Source organism: Toxotes jaculatrix, chromosome 14 (genome assembly GCF_017976425.1).
Source record: "Toxotes jaculatrix isolate fToxJac2 chromosome 14, fToxJac2.pri, whole genome shotgun sequence".
NCBI lineage: Eukaryota > Metazoa > Chordata > Actinopteri > Toxotidae > Toxotes > Toxotes jaculatrix.
The window spans coordinates 18,068,706-18,088,086 of record NC_054407.1 but is presented as its reverse complement, the minus strand read 5'-3'; the positions used below and the strand labels follow the sequence as shown (position 1 = coordinate 18,088,086).

The window sequence follows — 19,381 nt, the reverse complement described above, 5'->3', positions numbered from 1 at the left end:
GGATTGCATCCTGTGGGAACATTGTCCTAATCCCCTTCTGCCCTCTCCTTTGTAAACACTCTTCTCTTTGTCAGGGTCACTGATGCTTTTTTTTCTCCTCTCTCTCTGTCACAATGTGTTTCAGAAGAGACGCCAGGAAATCATAGAGGAAAGGAGCAAGGAGTGTGTGGATTTATTATGATCTCAAACAGACTTGAGCCTCACGTGGCGAATGAGGCCTCATGGTCGGAGCATGCCATGTGCTAGAGCGGTGAAGCAGTGGGAGATCAGGCCCACGTCTGCTCTGCGGGGGATCAGACGCACCAGGGCCCTGATGTGGCAGAGGATACGGGGACTGGCCCGGGCTTGCCGGCATGGTGTGGGGTACCCAGTGAACTACAATGATGCCGACCGAGAGGAACAGGAGATGGTGTGCCTTGAGGTATGGGTGTGTGGTAGTTTTTTTCCCATGAAGCATTACTAGTGTTGATAATAGCCTCATTATCATCACTGATTATGACAATTGAGCTAATTTTCATGGAGCAAATACAGTCAAAAGTCACCAACTAGGCAATTCAAACCACAGCTGTACATAACAGTTTACTTTATTTAGCTTATTTACTATTTTACTAGTACGGAGCCACAAATAACAAAATAAAAGTCTGTTGTGTTTTGTCAAAAAGAATAATTTTGACAGCCTAATTAAACTTATATAACTCCACACATCTTTCAAATAATATTTCATTCCTATTATCAATCAAATGCAGTAAATGAAACATCCCCCATACTGTCTTTTGTTGTTATTGCAACCAGATTGCTCCTGCCTGTGTCAGCAGCCCTTCTTGCTTCTTGCCAAACCTCTATTTAGGGAACTACTTCCCGTCTGAACGAGGCTTAAGAAGATTAAAAAAAGAAGATGGTGTGTCTTGAAATAGTGATATACTAGTCATTAGAAATCTAAGCAAAGTTGTATAATCAATTACACAGTCAGTCAAAATAATTGACAGCCAATATGGACACCCAGTGCAATGTTTAATCAATAATAAACTACATAAATGGTTTCTAAAAATAGTCTGAGAATGTGATTTTGGAGTTGGCAGCAGAATGATTCTTGGTAAAGGGATAAATAACGATTTCCAAGGGCTTTATGTAGTAAGGAGAACTAGAACTGAGTGGGAGGACAGGAAAAGAAACAAGCCCGTTCAGGTCATTGACATATACATTACGTCGATCCAGTTTTAAGTTGATTTTTGGTGGGGTTGTGCTGGTGATCAAGGATCAAAAACTACATGGTAATGTCAGCAGGGGGTTTGGCAGGCACTCGTGGGAAGGTCTGTCTATTTACATCCAGCTTTATTTATTTTCTTTCTAAGTATTTTGGGGAATTTTTTTAACCTTTTATTAGAGAGATAACTGGCACAGAACTGTGTAGCTGTGTAAATTCCACCTATTCACAGCCAATTGCTTTATTATTTTATGACCTTTGTGACTTTGCTTAAAGATCCTTTGTTATCATAGGATCCATAGAGACATGATTACAGAAATGATCAATACCATGGTACATAACCTTAATTTCAGAGTCAGTGTCATTAGAGCAGAGCTACCTAAGTCTCTTTCCACTTAAGGTCTCCTGATGGTCTCAAGAACTCCTGCACATTTTAAGAACAGAACTGAAGTCAGTGTTATTTGGTTATACACATCAGTAATTCGCACAACAATATGATATAATCATATTCTGATCTTGAGCTCAGGTTCAGTACCTCTGAAGAGGAGAAAAGAAAAGAGATGATGGGTAGCATCCAGCCTTTACCTGCTTACTCACACCTGGAATACACACTTACTAGTGCCATTTTGTGACAGTGGCATTTTGGATTCAACTAGTGGCACTATTGTAAAACCTTTGTGCATTGCATTTATGGGTTGTTGTTTGGTGTTCTCATTTGAGTTTAATGTATTTTTTTTAATACCCTGGCTGCAAACTGAATTTCCTCTTGAGAAACAATAAAGAACATCATTACAACAGTAACAACAGCTCCCTGCAACATTTCTAATGATGCCATTCAAAAAAGAAAAGAAAAAGTTCAGATAGAATCACAGCTTGATATTGCATTTGCAAAGCAACAAAATTTTTTTCTGCTTTTAAAATTTCTTTAAATGAGCCCAGTAGAGTTGTGTTTACCTCTAACTGATAGTGGTGTCAGTCTGCATGGAGACCTATCGCCTAGAGTTATGCTGATAATGGGATGTTGAAGTAAAAAACAAAAGAACAGATGACTGTGTAATTTGGTTACAAGGATTACAGGACTGATTGCACTTTAATAAATTGAGCTTGACCTTTACAGTACAAAGAGCAACTTGATCAACACACCTGGGGGAAACAGAGAGAAATTCATTAAAGAACATTAATGTCAGGAAATAAAAATCAAACAGAGAAGAAAGGATGTTTCCTGTATGCTGTTGCCATCTTTGCTGCTGTGATTGGACCACTCATCTTCACCTTCAAAATGCTCTTAGATACCATGCATGATTTCTTGAGGTGTTAAGTTGGTAACCACACTCCTCTCCAGTGCCTCTTTGCATGTTGAGCTCCAGTGATTGAATCTGTGGTTAGTTCTGTCTTCTTCAAAGCTTCACCATGATTTGAATCCCCTTAATCAAATACTGAAAAGACAACAAGATGCAAAAAAAGACGTTTTGCATCTTGTTGACCGGCTCTTTCGTCCCATTCTTCTGTGTGACCTTGTGTGCTCAGACTCCCTCCTCCACTTGGCATTGTGAGGGAAAAGTCTGTGTGCTCATCAAACCACAACAGCATAAAGTATCATTCGTTGCTTGTGCATGTTTGTGTGTGTGTGTGTGTGTATCAATCTCACATGGCTATTTGTGGGTCTGTGTTGCATAACATGAACACAAGGGAAGGTGTTAAATGAAGTGTTGTGGAGTAAGTCACATGTTTATATCTCTGGGGGGGAATGAAGATGTGTGGATGCTCAGGGCACAACCCAGTTAAGCACAACCAGAAAGTAATTCATAATTCATCTGGACAGGAAAGAAATCTATTCTTTGCCCCTCCCTTTTTTTTTAAAACTAGATAACAGTGCAGATGAATATCTAATCCCTAAGTGGATCCATTGCTAGTATCATAGGACAGTACCAGCTCTGTGCATACACCGTAGGAACAGTTCTCCACTGAGCCTTGTATTACAGATGCTCACATTTTGCAGCACTTCTTATTACAGTGTGGGACTGATGGGATTGATTTCCATGGCATCAGAGAGCATCTTGACCGACAATGTGACCCAGACAGGCAACAGCACAAATGTGTTAGTGTAAATTAAGTAGATAATTAGATAAAATACAATATGTTGTACTAGACTTTTGCAGAATAGGCAGCTATTGAGTGCAGAGTGCCATCTGCTGTTTCTATAAGGCAGTAAAGCAAGACAGGATGTGCACCTGAAAGAAAAGTGTTACTAATGGCACATAGTAGATTGCATTGAAAGGTGTGTGTGAAAATGTATATCTTATTACCTCTAGCTTGAGTCTGAATCAAACAGTCCTTATACTGGTACGATGTAATTCTCACGATATAATTCTCAACCCCTAGTATGTAAAATACTCTGGGTTGTATTAAAAGAGATCACATCTGGCCAACACGGCCATGACTCTCAGTAAATACATATGAAAAATAATTAAGTCAGTTAGTGCTTTCTTATCATGTGCATGGAGAATTATCATTAGTGCTGTAGTTCGAGCTACCTTCAGATGGCAGTGTTGTCTTCTACATCATTACTGGCTGCAGGCCTGTATTGTAGATACACACAAGATGCACACAAGAGCCTGGAAATCAGCTGTGAAAAGGGCTGAAATTAAATGATTTGATTGAACAGGGTCAATGCAGATACATGTTGTTACACAGGGAAACCTAATTTAAGAGATGTCATTTATATAAGCTGTCCATGTGAATCTAGTTTGCCGCCTGCATACTTGGTTAATCCCATAAATTTAGGTTAAAACAATTAAATAAACAAAGGCACACAGCAGATTCAGAATAAAAACAGCTTAAGGAAGGTAAAACAGACAAACAGCTTCACAAGATGATTAACAGCTCGATGCTCTTGATGGACAGATCACTGAAGAATGTAAATGAAAGACTAAATTATATAACACTGGCTGTCAAAGTCACGCTATCCTTCAGCAAGTGGAGTTGAAAGCAGCAGTGCTCCCTATGAGCTGCTGGCTGTTTCAGCACCATAGACAGCGACTTCATGGACAAGGCTCACTGGCGCAGCTTTTTGCCAACTTTTTTTTTTTTTGTATTTTTTCTGGATATTCTTTAAAATAGTTTCAGTTCTGTAAATGGCAATAATGTGACATGAGCCCAAGTTAAGTTTATGGGTGTTTCTCTGCCTGAAGCGCTGGTTTCGATGCTTTATTTTTAGTTTGTTTCCCCTCCTCTTGATCGTAAATTGACTTGCAGCCACCCTTGCTCGAATTGTTCGTTTCGACCGTCTCTCACGTACGCGGCAGGGACGGAGCTGCACAGTAAACCTGTGCCATACTGTCGGGGTTTACGCTCTTCACTGAGCTACTACGAGTTGGAGAGGAGACGCATGCGTACTGACTTGAAGCAGCCGGTTGAAAAAAAAAAAGCCGTATGTGCCATCGGATGTAATCAAGGCAAAGAATTACCTCTTCTCGCTGTGCATACATGGTGAAATTGTAAGTACTGGTAGCAAACCGATGTATCATTGCACGGATATTTCGTGAGCGGAGCGTTTGAGGCCGTTTCCCGTTGTTTTAAATGGCATGTCACTATCTTGCTGTACAGTGGGCTTTTAACAGATCTAGGCAGTGTCTTTTCGGTGGTTGTCCAGGGCGATGAAGCTCTGTGGTTCTTCATGGTGGCACTTTCCATTGATGTGATGTGCGAGTTGCTAATGCAACGGTTTCTGCTGTTAAATCGCTTAGAAACCATCAAATCCCCGCGTCGTTCGCGTTTGTGCTGCTGTGAGATTGAAGAGGAATTGTGGTTTATTTGTTATCATGATTTATCCTTTGAATGGATACGACCACCCCCACCCCCATTTCATCGTCTATAGCTGTTGAGTCAAGCCATAGCGTACTGCAATTGTGTCAGCTTTGAAGTACCCGACACCTAACGCGTAAAATATGCCATTTGGCACGACGCACGAAATCTGCAGCTGAAGCCAGCTCCGAATCTGAGAGAAACCGCGCGCGGATCCATTTTAGAAATGACCAAATGGTATTGTATTCACTGAAAGGCTGTGATAGAGCGATGCTGCGGTTATAGATTTGCAAGCTGCGCCTTCAGGCCCCCCCTCCCATGTACCAGATCCTCTGACATTTTTTTTAAAGCACCGTTTTCTTGTGTCAGGTAGTAGCCGGATGATGCTGTGAGTTGGAACCGACAGCTTTGTTACATAAATGATCTGACAGGATTTGGCAGTGTCTGACCTGGTGATGACACATTTGTTAAAATCAGACAAGAAGTCATTCAGTGAGCATAGGCTCTCTGTAGTCTATAGGCCCACAGACCTTCATGTGGATTCTGTTGGATACGCCAGAGAACCATAGTCATAATTATTACACAGTAAATTATCATGAGCATGATGAACGCAGCCTAAAGGTGCAAGACAGTCTGACACCTGACAAGCAGAAATCCTAAACAGACAAATATTTACATTATTTGCAAGTGTATTTAATTTATTGCTCTGCTTCGACCCAGTAAGCATTATAAATCCTTTAATGCAGTGCTTTTTCACTCAGGCTTTCACAAATGGGATATTTCAAATTTTGGATTATGGATATTGAACCCATGGTCTAAAATCCATCCTTTTTTCGCAAGCAATTAGAGAGTACAAGGGATCATGCAGCCAGTTTGAGATCCGAGCGACTGAAATGTGCTTCGCAGTTGCACATTTGGCAGCAGGAAAAAACAAAATCAGCAAATTATTCTTCCATACTTTCCCTCCCCGAACAGAGCATACAGCATTCCTTTACAGTGTGACCTCTGGGCATGCCAGCACATGCTCCGGCCAGAGAGCATGAGTCTTATTACTGTACATCCAAGTGCAGTCTTTACTATCTTCATTCCACTGGCACTGATTTGTATCCCCACAAATACACTGGATCACTGAAGAGGTTTCCTTACTTATGAGACAATTCTCAGTTAAATACTATTCCTGACATCAAAACACTAAACCCAGTGCCTCCCTCTCCTCTCTCCTTGGTCTATAGCCCATGGGATCAGAGCGGATGGAGATGCGAAAGAGGCAGATGTCGGTGCAGCAGGAGTCGGCAGCGGGGGGAACGGCACCGGCTCAGCAGGGCCAGCCGGGCCAGGCCAACCCGCGGGGCTCAAATGCATGTTGCTTCTGCTGGTGTTGCTGCTGTAGCTGTTCCTGGTAGGTCTTCCCCACCCGAGAACTCACTTGTTGTGGCCCAGCATGGCCGACATTATTGCACACAGGACAGCACAGTCTGAGCTACCGTGCCTCAACAGCAGGCTCCAGCTTGTGTCTTATGTTCTTGATACTTGTGCATGTGGTCTGGGGACATTTGTCTTACAGTAGCCTTATTACAAAGTAAAACAGGCCTGAACATCGGTTAGTTATCTGCTGTGAATGTGAGAAATATGAGCTCTTGAAATATGGGCGGTTCAATAAATGTATGGTGGATGAAATAAAAAAATATGAGAATATTTAACCTTTAAATTTGACTCTAGCTCCCTGTAACTGCCATTACCCTTTGACACAGTACAGAGAACCCATTTACAAGAAGATCCAAACACAGACATACAGCTAAACAAAGATAAGCATTTTAAATATATGGCTGTTATACACTGGCAATAGCTGGGCTATCTACTATATCTATATATGTCTCTCTCTATATAAAACATTTTCAGTTAGCCTATAAAATGTCAGAAAATGGTGAAAAATCCCAAAGGTATTCAGATTCAGAGTGAAAACAGATTATTAAATTATGTGTATAACATATACAGCCTGCCTATACTTGCGTATGACAATGTATATGTTACTGCATAAAGTTTAGGTTAAATTGTAATATAAATGATAGATATGTACAGTAAGACGACTAATTGTGAATAAACAATTTCTTTTGTGAGTGAAATTACAGCCATAGTGGTTGTGGCTGTTAAGTTTTTGTTTAGTTCTTTTTTTTTTGGGTGTGTTTTCATGTCTGTCTCATCATTAGGAATGAAGACCGGGATGATAGGAACCGAAAGGCATCTTATGACGTCAAGGAAGGGACCTCAGACTGTGAAGACTGGTCAGTTGAATTCTCAGCACAAAAATGCCCCATCTGTTAAATACATTTTCTTTTTGCTAAATGTCTAAGTCACTCACTCCCATCCTGTCCACGCTCTCTGCAGTCCTAAGCCCACGTTGGAGGACGTGCGCTCATGGGGGCAGTCGTTTGACAAGCTGATGTGTTGCCCAGGGGGGAGGAACTCCTTTAGACAGTTTCTTCGCACCGAGTTCAGCGAGGAGAACATGCTCTTCTGGTTAGCCTGCGAGGAGTTCAGCAAAGAGACCAATAAGAGCGCGATAGAGGAGAAGGCACGGGTCATCTACGAGGACTACATCTCCATTCTCTCGCCAAAAGAGGTCTGACAGCCCAGTTTCATTATTCTGTTAGGTTTCAAGGGTGAAGCCTCATGGTGTCCGACAAATGTTCATCTCAGTCTCTCTGATGTTAAAGGAATAGTTTGACATTTAAGGAAATACAGCCATCAGCCTATTAGCTTAGCTTAGCATAAAGACAGGGTAAAGGGCAAAATAATGGTTTGACGTGCAAAAACCATGGTGTAAAAATGACAACAGCCATGTTAAATGGCAAATTTTCATTTTTAATTTAGTTTTTGTACTGATTGAAAAAAAGATGTGACATGTTAATCAATGAGCTTTAGAGCTATGGTAGGTGTTTTTTGTAATCTTTATCTTTAGATAGAGTCAGTCTGTTCCCCCCTGTTCCCAGTCTTTGTGCTAAGCAAAGCTAATCAGTTGCTCGGGATAGCTTCAGATTTACCATACAGGTAAAAGATCTTGTCATCTAATGCTCAGTAAGAAAATAAATAAACATATTTCCCAAAATGTAAATCCACTCTTTAAAAAAAAAGAGTCACAGAAAGTGCACATGCTGTCCTACCTAATGTTTTATTCTCTTGACTCCCAGGTGAGCCTTGACTCCCGTGTGCGCGAGGCGATCAACAGGAACATGCAGGAACCCACCTCGCACACGTTCGACGACGCCCAGCTGCAGATCTACACACTAATGCAAAGAGACTCCTATCCCCGCTACATGAACTCCCCAGCCTACAAAAACCTGCTCAACACTCTGTCAGAGCAGTCCCCCGAATCTTAGGGTGGTGATGACCTGTGATCTTTTAACCCTCTTTATCTCCCCCCCCCCGCCCCCGCCCCCCAAATCCCTACCCCCTTTTTTAAAATTTACTTTGTATGTTCAGTGTAGGATTACATGAACCGGGCCTCGGGCCTGGCCCCTCCCAGGGATCTCAGCTCTATTGTGATCTGCACCTGACCGAAGACACTCAGGTCTCAAAATCTCCCGAGGGCTTGACATCACAAGTACTGCTACAGATCAACATAGCAAAACACTCCAAAGGAATATGAATACATTTTGTTTCTGATTTCTTTTTCTTTCTTTTGATAGAAATAATCTATTTTATTTGTGTTCAGAGTTTTTTATGGTCTGTTGTTTTTTGTATGATTGTTTGGGGGGAAAAAATGATTCCTACTGTAGACTATATATTTATGAGTTTGTAAATAGTAAAAATGGAATTGTGGGTATTTTATGTGGAAACGCCTGGTTCTATTTACTGCGTATGAAAATCAAAGCTCAAGTCAAAGGCTACATGTTAGCTCTACTTGCAGGCAGCTTTGTGGGGTACTGTATGATTTTACTTTGATTTCACCCTGTTTTGTTACCTAACCTCACACTTTGGTACCTGTGACAACGACTTGGCAACTCCAGTTCACGTAGAACCTGTGCGTGATTGAAACTACTCTAAGTGTGGTTAAAGTAACAAAGTGACAGTAGCTCTTGTCACGGTTTCCTTAAGAAACTCAAATCAATAATGGAAGGGTGTTTTAACTTTCTTTACTCAATCTTAACCACAGAAGATTGCCTATTTAAGACACTATTTAAGACACATTTTTTATTCGAGCGCTACTCAGTGCACACCTCATGGGTTTAACATAGTTTTACCAGTGTGATATAAGAACCATATTAATTCTATTTACCAGATGAAGTATTTTTTATTTATTGATATCTATTGCCAATACAGAAAAACCAATAAGTAAAAATGATATTTAAGTACTACAGAGGAGTAAACTATACTGTCAAGTCACTGTCAGAAAATGTAGATAGTTGGGTCACGCTACATTTTATGGGTCTGTAATTTCCTTTCTAGCAAGTTTCCTGGAAAGAACCATGTGATTTGGTTTTAACACATATTAAATATGGGGGAATTTTCTTTTAGAGAATTGCTCCATTTAAACAAACAAGTAAATATTAATTTGTTATTAGTTTATTGCAGGGAAACCAGAAAACACAATGCTTGATTGTTGGAAATTTGCAAGAAATTACTTTGAAATTATGGCCCTGTAAAATAAATTGTAACAGAAAATTGTGAGATAGATATTTTTTTTTTGACAGCAGGTAGAATCATCTAGAAAGATTTTGACTTAGTCAAAGGTCTTGGTATAAATATCCCATCTGCTATATGAAACTGACTTGATTGATTAAAACTGACACTGGGGTCAGGCCAGGTTAGCAGCAACACCAAAGCTACCATGTAAACTGTGTTCATATGTTTATTGCGAGCGTTTCCATTGACTAAAATTGGAGTTGCCAAGTGTTAAATACTTTTATGTATTCTGATAGTTTTAGTTGAATTACTTTGTTGCCTCACAAACATGTCACTCAAAGACAAGATCCTCACATGGGGAAGTGCCTTGACATTCAATTTTATGACATCTTTCTCATGGGCAACAGTTGTTTTCAGACTCTTGCCGTAAGGGTGGTTACTGGAGCACGAAGCCAGTTTACTGGAAATTGTCCCTCTCATTGGCCAAATTATTGCATGTGTTTTGTCTTGATTCTTTAGTCATGACTACATCAGTCCATTTTGGTAGCGCGGATGATGGAGGATGATGAAAACACATGTCTTTATTTGTGGAGGACAAAGGTCAATGGAAAGGGCTGGTTGATCTGAACTTCTTGCCAACCTGTGTGCTTCACGGTGGCACTTCTACTTGTCTTAGAGTTAACTTTAACTTACTATGTGCAATTTGAGCTGATGGATACACCGCGCAGATCAACCTCAAAACACAATCTAAGCCAATGGTTTGGAGTGATGCCTATAAATGTTGTTTCTTCTTCTGTTTACTATATGAAATGTGTTATTTTGCGCTGAGTTTACTGAAGAATACATTTTTAAAAAAACAAATAATGTGAATGTTTACAGTATATGGTTTAGTTTTTTTTCTGCTATTCTCCAAGAAAATAATGACTTGTGGGCATTTTGATTAAGATAAAATAAAGCACAATAATTTTAATGACTCTGGGATGATTTGTTCCCTAAATCACAATGCAGCCATTAAGTATGGAAGCGTACTGCTGCCATGATAGAATAAGATAAACAGATCAGTACCACATTATCATGTGAATGACTTTTGGGCAAAAAAAGGGAATATGTATTTCTTAATGCACATGTAATATAACAAATACTACATATTTCCTTATTTTGTGTAATAACAATGATCTGAAGAAGTAAAACATCATCCTGTAATGTTTGCACAAAATGTTAGGAGTTTATCCCATCAAACAGGCCGATCAGGTGAATCCAGATAAAGAAATGTACCATTTTAATTTCTGATTTTCACGAAGTCAGTAAATGGGAATAGTGTCCTTCCAGGAGGTACAACTTACTAATCAATAAGAAACTGACCTTATAAAAAAAATTCAGTGATTCAGTGTTACTCTTGTGTCACTGGTCTGGGTTCAGTTTGTGTGGATTTAAGGCAGCACAAACAGCTCATGAGCACAGAGTGGTTGCACCTGGCAATTAAAAAAACCACGAGGAAAGCGAATCAATGGTGCATCTTCCCTGGTTCAGCCAATGACATTATCCTGTCCCTGGACAGATTAATATGCATACATCAGCATTCACTTTGATGTGATGAATATTCCACCAATAGCAAATGTATACTCCTCGACACACACAAGGACACACTCACACACACACACACAATTTGTCCTCTCAGATCCTTGATTGTATTAGTATAATGCTAAAGATTCACACAGCCAGAAGAAACTGAAGGCACATCACACTGTGAGAGGCAACTAATGAAAAGCACTTCTATTTAATCAAATGGATTACACTTTATTGGGAAATTAAATAAAACAATGCAATGTTGTGAGGGGAAAGCAAAACAATATTATCCAAAGTGTTAAAACTACATATAAAAAATGCAGATAAAAGAGAATTAGACAAGATTGATCGCATATATCTGACAGTGAGAAACAAACTAATAACAATAGTAAAAGATTTTTGAGGGGCGGGGGGCATTGGGAGACTGACAATGAGCTCAATCTATGAACAGGATATTTATTCAAACGGTAACCGCAGAGGCATCTTTGTATGGCATGTTGTGTACCATGTACCACGGAATACAAAGCTCCAATCTGTTGCAGATAGACAGAATCTGGTCCAGGAATTTTGCTACTTGTCAGAGTGCCGTGGATGGTGCCTGCAGACTCAGCAGAACTAGGACACACACACGCGCACACACACACACACACACCCAAAACCCACAAATTAATATCCAGATAGTGTGATATGTATTTTTAAACACTGGTGATCAAAAAGCAGGACAAGAAAAACTTTCAAAATCAACAAAGAGTGACATTTTTGCTAAAAACCTGCACTCAACCGCTATGGCAAAATCTTATGTGAGATTTAATTTATTAATAATTAATAATAATTTATTTTTGGACTCTCAAATGAGTTGACAAACGTTTATTTTCACAGGCTGTTTTTAATGAAACTGCCCTGGTTAAATTTAGCAAACTCTAAGGATAATATTTCCCCTTGATGCAGCCTGTCAACCTCTATAAGTGTCAATCAACCTATCTGGATCTATTGTAATGAAAACAAGTAGGTCTGCAAGTAACATTTGTTTTAACTGATTAATATTCAATATACAATGAAATAAAACTGCAAATGTTCCCATCTGAGACACTGGAACCAAAGAATGTTTTGATTTTTGCTTGACAGATTACATAAAGTGGTAAACTGATCAGTCAGTTATGTTGCAGATTAATTTTCTTTTGATCTACCAATTGATAAATTGACTAATTATTTAATTTGAATGCAACAATATTTGGGCAGCAGAAGCATGCAGGTTTTTATTTAAAGGCTAAATAACAGTAATGAGATAAGCACAGGTGGAACTTAAAGTATAGGTAAAGTGCAGGTAGTCTAAAGTATTGATGCTGGCATATTGTGTGGAGCTGCATACATTTAAAATGATAAAACACAAAAGCAGAAATCTTGGCCTAGTGGGAGCACCTCCATGATTCCCCAGACAGACAATCGTATGTGTCAGTGCAGAGTTAGCTGATGGACTCCAAAACTGAGTGGAAAAAACCCATATTAACCAACATACCTTCCATCTATTTCCGCATTCATTGCAGAAGACAAACGTGGTCATTGGCTCATCAGCACTGCGAGTTTGAACCTAAAGACACAGAACAAATATGTTATTACAATATTATACTGAACAAGCAGGACTGCTCAACAGCTGTCTAATGTGAATTACATTATAATCACTGATAATTAACTTAATCAAAGAATACAGGGCACTTATTTGCACATTAGTTATTGAGCATACTGGCACTATCACACACTCTGTTATTGTAATCAAAGGATTTAAGTGATGTACGTAGATTTACAAATGTTCTTTGGTTACTTAGTGGTTATGAGTGGTAAATTAAATTACATCCACCCCATTAACTTTGTGCAGATTTTTCAGAGTAGATGTCAATTTTTGTTAAACTTGCTTCATCATCAACCATAGCATCCAGCTGCCACAATTAAAGCACAGGTGGCCAGGTGCCAATCTTTACCTGTGTGTAGGTGCAGCTCTTCCCCTTGCACTTGCCACAGGTGAATAGATCGGTCTGAGTGCCTCCAGTGGTGGCCATCTGGTGGTCCCTGACAGCCTCTTTGGTCAAATTCTTCCTCATTTCCTTCAGCTCATCACTGGCCATTTCCTACAGAAAACAGCAGAATGCCAATAATGATGCCTTTAAGTAAACTAATTTAAAACTGTTACTGTTGTAACAACAGCAAAACAAACTGTACATAATCATATTGCGGCAACATGGACGTAAAAGACAAAATTTTCCAAATATATATGTTATATGGAATATGTATGTTTCTGATTGTGTGCCATTTCCATAATCTTTAAGACTGAGCCATCAACAGCAACACACCTCTGCAGTCATCTTAGCCATCCGCTCTGGGGTTACACTCCCACATAACACAGTCCTCCTTAAATTAGGGTTCTTCATATCCTTCAGATTTGAGATCCGGCTCCGCACACGATTCTTGTATTTCATGTCTGTGTTCTTAAACTCTTGGAAGATGCGTGATAGCAGGTCAAGGAATTCACTTTCAGCAATGTATTATATAACCTTCATTGTTTAAAAAAAAGGAGCCTAAAACTAAAACAATTATTGGATTAACTGATTAATTGATAACATGATTATTAATCCATCACAATTTTAATAAATGATTAAGCATTTAAGTCACTTATTAAGCAAAAACACTCAACATTCTCACATTTTCCATTCAATGTAAAGGATATATTCCTCGATCTGTGCTCCAAGTTCCTCACAATCAGCACCAATAGCAATATAATCATCTGTAAGGGGGGTGAACAAACACAATGCTAAATACTATGCAAGTAAAGATCATAGTAACCAACCACAAAAAAAACATATGATGTGTTTAGAATTTATTGTTCATTTGATAATAGCAGGATTACCTCCAGTCTGCAAAGCACTGGCCAGCATCTCTCTGCACTTGAGCCTGATAGAATCAGAGGTGCTTGGGGCACGAGGAAAGGTGTTGATTAACGTGTTGGATGCGACTTCAGCAGGTTCGCTCTTGCTGCTGGAGTTACTGCTGGAGCTGCTATGGAAGCGATAAGAAAGGTTAAATCAGATACTGAAGCAAACCACTCTCGTTTTGACAATCAGCACTAACAAATGTATAAAAATATCAGAGCTTTTCTTGTTACCTTTCTTCTTTTGCCTCTGGGCTTCCCTGTGAGGGAGAAACAACTGGTGTCGTTTGCTCTTTCCTTTTCTCATCTGAAGGTTTCTCTCCACCTCCAGGCTCATCTAGAATACAGGTGATAAAAAGTGAGAGTGATACAAGTGAAGGCCAACATTAAAGTTAGTAAAATCAATACTTCTGTTTGCTTGACATCTGAACAGCTCTGCATTTGGAAAAAATAGCCTGCCTCACAGCTTTCCTTTAATATTCCTGTGATATTATGAAATGTTTTTAAGATCTTCCTGATTTCTGTTTAGAGAAAAGTGTCAATCTGGAACTTCTCTCAAGATTATTGTTTTAGCATTTCAGCCTCCACTGATAGTAGATAACTGAAACTGAAAGAAAACATTGAAGAAGGGAAGGCATGCAACTATGGGTTCCTGGTAGGAAGTGAACCAACTATATTGTGATAATATGGTATGCATCTAAACCACTTAGCTACCAGCAGTTCTACCCCTCAGTGTAGAAGTATTGTAGCAGAAAATTTGGGGTAAAAATTGGATAGTCTCTATTCAACCCCAGCATGAATAACGTAGAAGCTAAAATGCAATTTTCACAAAAGCAGCAATTTGGCAGCAAAACATCACTGAAGCAAAGGCAAAGTGACTTTGATGCTGAGGCACTATACTGTCACATCAGGTAGTAATTTTGTGATACTGTTGCCTTTTTAAAATATCTTCACTGATATGTATCGTTCACTTTTTAATCATACGATTTAACGCTGAGGTAATAATAACACCATTTGTAGTAACAACCAAATGAGAATAGGTTAATCTGAGTAAAATCCCAAGCATAACATAAAAGTTTACAATTTCTGCTGCAAAAACCAAACACTGTTAGAGATTATTATATGGCTATTAGGCCTATAGTACACAATCAATAGAAATCCTTCTGTTAAAACTCAAATCCTGTCCAACTGATGTTTGCTATTCGTGTGAATGTCTTCACTGAAATCCTCTTTGAAACTGCCGGCTGGCTCCTGTTCATTTGTTTGTACTGCTAAACAGCTCATTTACTCACAACTCCGTGGGTTGAGAATAGGTGTCAGTAATTTAAGAAACTCCAACGGGGTACGTCTGACAGCTAGTGTACCCAGAGTACAATGTGTTACAATAAGAAAATGATCAAAACTGGCTTGGGCTAAAGATGTTACTAATCTGCTACAAAAAGATGTCTTTAGTGGCTCTGATACAATCATGCAGGACAGCTTGGGACACCGAATATATCATTTTCAGAAAAATGACATTTTACAAAACAAATGTACAGACACTTATGTATAGGTAGACTGGTAAAGTAATAATTACCCAAAAGCTTCTTCCATGATTTGATCAAGGACTTGGCTAGGGATGTCACCTCCTCGTCTGTGCTCTGCTTACGGATGGCATTAACGGACATTCCAATTCTGGTAGACTGTGGAAAGACACTGAGTCAGAGCTTCAGGGTTTGAGCACTACATGTGTTGATGATGAGCCTTGAGAACAAATGAGCAAATCTACCTGAAGCAGCTCCAGAGTCATGGGGACACTGCGCAGCTCCTTCAGTAGGTCCAAAGCCCCAGCCTGCAGAGGGGAAGGGCGTTTAAATGCATTCTGACCCATTTCACGCTGAAACTATAACTACTGCATCAGCATGGTCAAATCACACAAATCTTTCTTTCTTACAGATCTTGGGATTATTCCACAGGAATTGCATGTGATTTATTAATAGTAATAACTGGGGTGTAAGAGAGTTAGACAATATTGATTGTTGACTAGCAATAACTCGTTGAACACTGTAAAAAAGGTCATTTATTTTGTATGCATATTAAATATCACTACCTAAAATAAAACTTTATCAATTAGTAAGGTTAACCAACTGACAAAAACTGAATCTGCAGCTATTCTGACAACTGTTTAAACAGTTAAGCGAATTTCCAAGCCTAAACAGAGAATAAATATAGTTTTAAATATATCAAATTGGATGATTTGTTGCTTTCCTTGGTTTTAAAGTATTTTAAAATGAGTCACTTCAGGTTTCGTGCAGTTACGTCGGACGTAACTGGACATTTAAATATGTCACTTGGGGCTCTGTGAAATTGTAAAAGTCACTTTACGTTGTACTCTTACATTTTAATAGACCAAACGACTAATCAAGAGAATAATCGGGAGATTAAATGATAACGAACATTGTCGTTAGCTTCAGCACCATTATTACATTAGTTTACCTGTGGTATATTTAACATTCAAGCGCACCAGCTGCTTAGCCTCTTGAAAAATCCAAAACACGACTTAAACTTAGAAGATCACATAATAATTTTATTTTAAATTGTGATACCTCACCACTTAATTTCAGTTACCTTAAAATGACCGCATCCAACAAAGCTAGCAAAGACTGGATGGCTGCTATGTGGCTAACTGCTAGCAACACAGAGCTGCCGCTAACATTAACAGACTTGAAAGCTAGCTGTTCCCGGTTAGCCTTAGCCATAACTACAGGTATACTGCCTGTGGCGCGTATACTGTAAGGTGACGGTGCTGTTTACGGTTGGAAAAAATACTCTTTTAAAATGACGCACTGGTGCAGAACTGGCTAGAGGGTCAATTAGCTAGACAGTCGGCAGCTAACCGCATCACAGCCCATTAGCGCCGACTTTAGCCTCACATCGGCTGAGCAGGTAAACATTCATTCTTCTGTGGCGGCTCACCCCGTTTTTCTTCTGCGCCATTTTATCCATCTTCTTTGCAATTCTGATGATCTCCTCTTCCTCCTTTTTGCCCATGTTGACCGATGTGATGGAATCCAAAACTAAAAACGAATAGGGAAACACAGTTTGCGACAAAGACCACGCCACTGAAGCGAAAGGAGCGGAGGCGTCTACCAGGCGGACCGGGACCGCACACACTACTGACCCGCCGCTGTGTAGCAGACCTGGCTAGTTGATGCCGGATAAGTTCAGGGGGAGTTAATCGAAACGGAAGCCAAGATTCCTCTTGAAACTGTCAGAGCAGTAAGAGTTTATCTCTCAGTACTGCGATCAGAAAGGGCACACATTTTTATGAACACCTAAATATAACTTTGTTTTCTCTCGCTCTGCACAAACGTCTGTCCTCCGGCAATCATAACAAAGCCTGCATTCGGGCAATATCACTACCTGTCGATAGATGGCGCCAACGTGCCACAAGCATCTCTGCTTGGGGTCAACAATAGACTCAGATTGTTCTCAGTTCCCAGATGTAATAATTTACTTTTATTTTATGGTTATTCGTTCCCAATTTTCCTTTTCCCCTGTAGAGCTGAAACGATCAGTCAATTAATTGATTAGCTGACTGACTGAAAATTTATTCGGGACTATTTTGATAGTATATTAATGGGTTCAGTTTTTTTTTTTTCCAACGAAAAAATCTCAAATGTGAATCTTTTAAAGCACTATTCTTAGTCTGCTGTGAATTTCTTTGACTTTTGGCCTGTTGATTTGGAAAAAAATAAAATAGCAATCTCAAGACTTGTGACATTTTTTAAAAAACTATTTTCTGGTTATAGACTAACCAACCAAAAACAGTTAAAAAAAAAAAAATACATATTTAGATTTTTGCCAGAACACTGACAGTGTCACTACCAGTTTGGGGCTGTTGACATTTTCCTCCTAATATAAGTCATTAGCAAGTATCTATAAAAATATTAGTTTTGGTATCAATGTATTATTCATGATTATTCATTCAATACCTTTGGTTGGACTCTGGCTTTTGATCAAGGCATGACTGTGATGAAGATGAAATCTGTGACCTTTGAGTAACAGGATCTGGGCTCTGATGATGGCACACACTTGATCTTATATTGCATTTATGTTGCACTGATTGACTCGCTAATTTGGATCTTGCTAATCCAAACAGATCAGCATGTGACATTCCCACCTAGTGGTTGAAGGTTAAGCAATCACTGCAAATAGCTTGAATTATTTATAGGGGAAAAATGTACTATGCTGTTAATTAAACTACCTATATATATACATGTCAGTTACTGTGACCAAGTGCATATTATTTTTCACCAGTTTACCAAAACTAGAGGCAAAAGTATTAATGAAGCTTATTTAATTTTTACTCACACTTTGAACAAATACTGTAATTTCCTCACTTGCACTCTGTGTGACCTACACAGGCCCTTCCTTCAATCCCCCCAGAAGCCAAGTGTTCATCTTCCAAGACACTACACGTGCTAGTGGGAGGTATTAGCAGCTTTTACTCAGTCAGGGGAAGTTGGTAATTGGCCCACTGTCTGGTAACTGCCGTGTAGCGACACAGCTATCACCCCTTGATGCACGTAGATCATTAACCACAGTTAGAATGCCACAATTCAAGTTTTTGTCTACTGCACTGTACAAACTTTTGGATATTCTGTGTTAGCTGTTCAAGTTTGGATACAACGCTGCAGAGAATCCAACATTAGGATTATATTTCTTAGTAATAACATGCAGCATGAAAATCAACAAGAACAAATACTGATACCCTGTCCTGAAATCTGATGGTGGATTTCAAATACCTGCTGTGAGGTAAAAGTGCTTTCTAAAGACCTTATTCTGCCTCATGCTGTCAGCAAGTGCGCAAAATCTTTAACCTAATCCCTATTAGGCCAAGACTTCTCAAATCTGATTATGCAGGCTGCTTGCAAATTACAAATAGTCCAAGCCACCTGTGGTATCTGTTTGGAGCGGTAAAGATTCACTAATATCATTTGACCTGTACAGTTCATATACCTTCATGAACTTGTACCACCCCCTTCCTCATTTACATTTACTCACTAATTCTTGTATTCATTAAGCTCTTACTGTACCCATTCAGTCATTCAGTCAGTTACTTTCTCACTTTTTCTCTTAGAGCAAATGACAAGAGAGAAATTTATGGCTGATGAGGCAGAGAGGACTTTTGCAACATTTTATTTTCAGTGAGATTTCCTATGAGATACATAAACAATAAGGCAAATATAAGAGTTGAACAAATAAAATTATAGTCCCCACTC

General features: G+C 39.2%; 2 protein-coding genes across 4 annotated transcripts; one reads left to right on the top strand and one right to left on the bottom strand.

The window, feature by feature from the left end:
- The first annotated feature begins 232 nt into the window (after window positions 1–232).
- rgs20 (regulator of G protein signaling 20) lies at window positions 233–8,385 on the top strand. 2 transcript variants are annotated; one of them, XM_041055535.1, is made up of 5 exons: window positions 233–421; window positions 6,241–6,407; window positions 7,216–7,290; window positions 7,394–7,628; window positions 8,197–8,385. In XM_041055535.1, exons 1-5 carry the CDS (start codon window positions 233–235, stop codon window positions 8,383–8,385), a joined length of 855 nt encoding a protein of 284 aa, XP_040911469.1. The 2 variants fall into 2 exon arrangements, with proteins under 2 accessions (XP_040911469.1, XP_040911470.1); XM_041055536.1 differs by lacking the exon at window positions 233–421 and having other exon boundaries at window positions 6,244–6,404; window positions 7,201–7,290.
- A 3,027-nt stretch (window positions 8,386–11,412) lies between these two features.
- Window positions 11,413–17,464, bottom strand: tcea1 (transcription elongation factor A (SII), 1). 2 transcript variants are annotated; one of them, XM_041054284.1, is made up of 10 exons: window positions 17,073–17,464; window positions 15,886–15,948; window positions 15,694–15,799; window positions 14,352–14,454; window positions 14,097–14,242; window positions 13,917–13,973; window positions 13,543–13,697; window positions 13,174–13,320; window positions 12,714–12,785; window positions 11,413–11,812 (listed from the first exon to the last, which is right to left on the bottom strand). In XM_041054284.1, the coding sequence occupies exons 1-10, from the start codon at window positions 17,145–17,147 to the stop codon at window positions 11,804–11,806; spliced, it is 933 nt and encodes a 310-aa protein (XP_040910218.1). In that variant the 5' UTR covers window positions 17,148–17,464; the 3' UTR covers window positions 11,413–11,803. The 2 variants fall into 2 exon arrangements, with proteins under 2 accessions (XP_040910218.1, XP_040910217.1); XM_041054283.1 differs by having other exon boundaries at window positions 14,097–14,245; window positions 17,073–17,460.
- Window positions 17,465–19,381: the final 1,917 nt, after the last annotated feature.